The 6,292-nt window shown below is 29.6% G+C and overlaps 1 protein-coding gene across 1 annotated transcript; it reads left to right on the forward strand.

Moving 5' to 3' along the window:
• Positions 1-2,607: 2,607 nt before the first annotated feature.
• Positions 2,608-5,932, forward strand: LOC129616526 (uncharacterized). The gene is made up of 5 exons (XM_055532180.1): positions 2,608-3,273; positions 3,355-3,646; positions 3,761-5,344; positions 5,546-5,874; positions 5,924-5,932. The coding sequence occupies exons 1-5, from the start codon at positions 2,608-2,610 to the stop codon at positions 5,930-5,932; spliced, it is 2,880 nt and encodes a 959-aa protein (XP_055388155.1).
• The last annotated feature ends 360 nt before the right edge of the window (positions 5,933-6,292 follow it).

Consider the following 6,292-nt stretch of genomic DNA (forward strand, 5'->3'; position numbering starts at 1 on the left):
GGATATTAAAGATTTAGCTAACAACAATAGTATAGGAAATATCAAATCAGGAGGAATTTTAACTACACCAAATTTTTCAATGCAAGCTTCCACGTTGGAAACACCAACGCAATTTATTCACTGGGATGATCCAAATAAATTAGTTGATAGATTAAAATTTTTAATTGCATCACAAGTAGCTGGTAATGATAATAATAATTATGCCGAAATCAACTCGATTATTGCAGAGCTGAAAAAACTTGACATAATTGAATAATAATCAAACAAGTATAACATCGTCAAATTGTAAGTTTAATCCTCAACAAAGAATATCAAATCGAAAAATTAAAATGAGAGATTTAAAATTCAGGGGTCCAGATGGTCAAATAATTGGAAGCATTTATTTAGATTTGAAGAGATTCTACACGTACTTGTCTTCGCAATATGGTTCCAGGTAAACATCTGAAGTAATTAATGCTATAAATAAGAAGATAGAAAACAAAGAAATTGTGTATGAGTTTGTTATTCGTTAAAAGAAAACAACAACTTTAAATAATTGGTGTTCATAATTGAACAATATTCTGATAGATGTATAATAATATATCATTAATAATATAATATATAAAGTCAAAAAAAAGTAAATAAATAAATAAATAAAAAACCAAAATTTTTGTTATTATTTTTCTATTTCAGATTCCCTTTTTAAAATTTTTGTTAAATTTTAACAAAACTCTCGCAACATATTATGTAGTAATCATAATAGTATTCTACATAAGAGAATAAATATGAAAATCATATGGTCTTATCATCATCAAAATTTTTTTTCAAGTTCAACTTTATGAAAAATTTAAGATAAAAATAAGTCAAAGCTCTCAAAATTTTTTGTCGAATCATATCGTATTCGACATATTATTCTATCAAAAATTCATTACTCATAAGAACACTTATGGCACATATACAAGAACATACAAATATATGTACATATAAAAATTTCATGAAAAATTCTGTAAGACTTTTAGTCAACTATTTTCTAAAATATGGGCACATGTATGCAAATATAGGTATACATATACATACATCAGCATATGTACATAATAATATGTATATACTTATTGATAATATCTATAATTAAAAACTTTAAAGTTAAACCCTTACAATTTAAATATTTTGATCTATAGTTGATATACATATATATGTACATACATACATACATACATACCGGCACACATGATACATAATATGTATATGATTACATATACAAAAATCAGCTCAATTAGCTGACTTCCAATATTTTTTCATCAGAGCCTTTGAAACATATTGAAACATGATAGCTAATATTCTATTTAAGTTCAAGGGTAATGCTTCTATAAAGCTTTTAGGGAAGGAGATGGAGGTGGAAGACGGAGAGGGTGAAAGGAGGAGAACAAAGGAGAGAGGAAGGAGGAGGAAGGAAGAGGGAAGATATTGATCTGATATTGAACTGGTATTGCACTGCAACAGATCTGATTAACAGCAGCAACAGATCCGATCAACAACGGCAACAGACCAGATCAGATCTGTTGCAGTTCAATACCAGTTCAATATCAGATCAATATCCATGCACATGCAACAGGCGTCAGGCGTCCGTGCACCTTCGGCAAAACCAGCAACTTCGGCGGCGTCGACTGTTCCAGTCCCCCAAGTCCTTGCCCAGACCCATGACTTTTGGCATAAGCCCCATTCCACCAAATAACTTCGGCGGACGCCTAACTCCACCTAACTTGCAACTTCGGCAAACCAAACAGATTCAAATTACATATTCCATTACATTTCCAAATTCCTTCTTATTATTTTCATATTCATTGCTTTTTCTATTCTTCATCAAAATATTTTCAGCTTTCTTCCGTTTTCTATTCTTACGTCTTATCTCTCATATAAATTTTTTCTCAAATAAAGTGATAGCATACTACATTAAATATAATTTATATACATACATATATTATTTTTTTCTTATGCTTCTATACGATTACATTATGTTAAACATTTGATTGAACCAAAGAAAAATATAATTATAAAGTAAGTTTTATGATGACCGCAGAATAGAAACAATACTATGATTCACTTTTATTTTGTTTGTTTTAATACCCCGTCCTGATAGAGTTCCTATACACACATGATAATTTTACGTAAGCTTTAAATAATGACGTCATTGATAATGAAAAGCATTACTAATTAAAAATCTATTTTTAAAAAAATAAATACGCGCTTAAACTTAAATTAAATATAAGCTAACATGTCTCGACATGTCTCTAAAATTACTCGATTTCTTATCAGTAATACCTTCGCTAAGACTACTTAATTGAAAGCGCTTTCATGAATAGTTTATTGTACAAATAGCTATCAGTGTGTTAACAACAAACAAAAAAAAAAGATAAAACAATGGATGTAAATGAAATTATTAAAAGTGCTCAATTAGCGTTTGAGAATTGTAAAAATAATTCAAATATAATTGAGTCGAGTATTAAAGAATGCTCAAAGAACTTAAGGGTACTGGTAACCAAGCTAAACACTTCTGAAACTATAGGAGCCAAAATTCATATTGGTAATGGAATCCAAATGTTGAAAAGCTACCGAACAAAATTGTAGTTTATGAGATTGAAAAAAGGCGAAGGCTACAAAGCAGCTCACTCCAACAGAAAAAACTACTTAAGCTATAGTGTGAAATGGGTAGATGTTCAATCTGCGTTTAATAGCCGAATCAGAACTGGAATGATTGTTAATCTTAAACATAAGGAACCATTAAATTTTTTAATTAATTGCAATGAAGTATTCTACCGCCATATACAAAATGTACTGAAAGCGGAGCAAGCTGTTAAAATTAATGCGGTTCTGTGTGCAGAATTTAAAAAATTTAGTGGCGATAAAGAGTTAAGTGAAACGAAGTATATGAACACCAGAAATAAGCCTGTGTATAACAATACAAACATTAAAGAATTTTTCTCAGAGAATATAGAAAAGAATATATTGGCAAAGTTAGAAGAATTTCAAGAAAAGGATAGTGGTTGGGCTTTGTCGACAGTTTATCACTTAACTATAAATGTAAACAAGTTTACTCCTATGTTAGGATCGTCTTACATTAAATTGCCACATGCGATAATTAAGAAAAAAGCTTGTATCAACGTTAAAAATTATGACAACGCATGTTTCGCTTGGGCTATTGTTTCAGCACTTTGTCCTGTTAATGAAAATTCTGATCGTATAACGCAATATCCTCATTCTGCAAGCCTTATGAATTTAGCGGGGATACAGTTTCCAGTGACTATGAGCCAAATTCCTAAATTTGAAAGTCAAAATAATATTTCTATAAATGTGTACATTCTGAAAAAAAATCAAAAGGATTTTGATGTTTATTCAACATATTTAACAAAAAGCAAGAAAAATCAACATGTAAATCTTCTTTTAATACAAAATATATATTATAATGATGATAATTTCCAAAATGATGTCGAGCACAGTTCCGTGGGGGTTCAGTATCACTTTGTTTGGATCAAGGATTTATCGAGACTTCTTTCTTCACAGCTTTCTAAGCATAATGGTAAAAAACATTTTTGCGATAGATGTCTTCATTATTTTAATTCTGAAGCTAATTTAATGGCGTATTTGAAAGATTGTACCAGTCTCAACAATTGTAAAGTAAGACTACCAACAGAAGAAGAAAAATACCTCAAATTTAAAAATTTCAACAATAAAATAAAAATACCTTTTGTGATATATGCGGATTTGGAATGTTTGCTGAAACAAGTAAGTGATAATAGTAAGAAATATCAAGAGCATGTTCCTTGTAGTATAGGTTATTATGTAAAATGTGAATATGATCCCACGTTGTCGTTTTATAAATCAGTTCGTGGCCCCAATTGCATTACTTGGTTTGTTAAAGAACTTGAAAAATTTGCTGAGGACGTGGAAACTGTATTTCTTTGTCCTTTACCTATGGATAAATTGACTGAGGAACAAAACAAAGACTTTGAATCAGCGAAACTCTGCCACATTTGTGAAGGCAAATTTGATCACTCTGATCAAAAAGTAAGGGACCATTGTCACCTTACGGGTAAATTCCGGGGTCCAGCACATGAGGGATGTAATTTAAATTTTCAAGATAGTCACACAATTCCAATTGTTTTTCATAATTTAAGTGGTTATGACTCACACTTTATAATAAAGAATTTAGCAACTGATTTACAAGGAAGGGTAGATTTATTGCCAATAAACAAGGAACGATATATATCTTTTACAAAACAGATAGAAGATTTTGCAATCAAATTTCGATTTATTGATTCTTTTCGTTTTATGAGTTGTAGTTTAGATACTCTTGCATCATATTTGAACTCATATCCAATTTTAGAATCTGAGTTTATAGATATGAATATTGAACAAATTAATTTACTAAAGAGAAAAGGTGTCTACCCTTATGACTATTTTGAAAATTTCGACATATTTTTAGAAAATCGACTGCCCTCGATTGATAAATTTTATAATAAATTAAACAACTCTGGTATAAGTGAGAAAGATTATATACACGCCCAAAAAGTGTGGCAAACACTTAAAATTAAAAATTTAGGTGAATATTCCGATCTATACCTCAAAACTGATGTACTCCTCCTAGCGGATACCTTTGAACAATTTCGTTTAAGCTGCCATCAAACATATAGCTTGGATCCAGTCCATTATTATACGTTGCCAGGGTATACTTGGGACTGTATGCTTAAATATTCAGATATTACCTTAGAACTTCTTACTGACATCGATATGCTTATGTTTGTTGAACGAGGTATACGTGGGGGATTAAGTCAATGCACTAAACGCTATTCTAAAGCTAATAACAAATATATGTCTGATTACAACCCCTCGATACCTTCAAAATACTTAATGTATAATGACATTAATAACCAGTATGGATGGGCTATGTCACAGCCCCTTCCAGAAGGTGAGTTTAAATGGTGCGATAATGTGGCAAATTTTAAAGTGAAGTCTATTATAGATAGTTCTCAAATTGGTTATTTTTTGAAAGTGGACTTAGAATATCCGCAAGAAATTCATAATTTGCACAAAGATTTACCATTTTGTCCGGAACATATTTCTGCCCCTCATTCAAAGCAAAAAAAATTGCTTGCTACTTTAAACAATAAATCAAGATATATAATTCATTATCGGAATTTAAAGCAAGCAATTAAAAACGGGTTAAAAGTTTTGAAGATTCACAGAATACTGCAATTCAAACAATCGCCATGGTTAAAATCATACATTGATCTGAACACAAAGCTTCGAACACAAGCAAGAAATGATTTTGAAAAAAATCCTTTTAAATTAATGAATAATGCGGTTTTCGGTAAAACTATGGAAAATGTTCGCAATCATAGTATAGTAAAATTAGTTACAAAATAGGGTGGAAGATATGGAGCTGAAGCCTTGATTTCCAAACCAGAGTTTAAGATTTCAACCATATTTAATGAAAACCTTGTTGCTATAGAATTAAACAAAACTGAAATTTTCTGTAATAAACCAATATATGTAGGTATGTCTATTTTAGACTTAGCAAAAACAACAATTTATGATTTCCATTATGATTATATGCTTCCACAATTCAATAAAAACTGTACCATTTGCTACACTGACACGGATTCGTTAATATATGAAATTAATTGCCCTGATTTATATGAAATTATACGAAGAGATTGCCATTTATATTTCGATACCAGTGACTATTCGATTGATAATAAATGGGGTATTCCTCTTGTAAATAAAAAAGTATTGGGTCTAATGAAAGATGAAAACAATGGAAAAATTATGACTGAGTTTGTAGGTCTAAGATCTAAAATGTACGCTATTCGAGTAGAAGGAAATGAAAATTTAAAAAAGGCAAAAGGAATCAAACGGAATGTTGAAAAAAATCAAATTACATTTGAAGATTACTTAGATTGTTTAAGAAATAATTTGGAAAAAACGATTAATCAAAATATTATTTTATCAGAAAAACATAATGTAAATTCGGTTACACAAAAAAAATTGCTCTAAGTCCTTATGATAATAAAAGATATTTAATAAATAATAGTTATGAAACGCTTCCGTGGGGTCATTATTCTATTATTGAAATATCTTAAATTATATTGAAATAGATTACAAATTCTTATATGGTTTAGTATTTAATATTTGTGAACATGTTATTGTTAATTTTAATAAGTCTTTAGTTATATGTATTGCATTAGTTAAATTGACTACTTATTTTAATGAAAACTGTAATAATGTTTAATGTATTATAAAAAATAAATGTGAAAAA

The sequence above is a fragment of the Condylostylus longicornis genome, unplaced genomic scaffold (genome assembly GCF_029603195.1).
Source record: "Condylostylus longicornis isolate FDR11 unplaced genomic scaffold, ASM2960319v2 ptg000235l, whole genome shotgun sequence".
Classification (NCBI taxonomy): Eukaryota; Metazoa; Arthropoda; class Insecta; order Diptera; family Dolichopodidae; genus Condylostylus; species Condylostylus longicornis.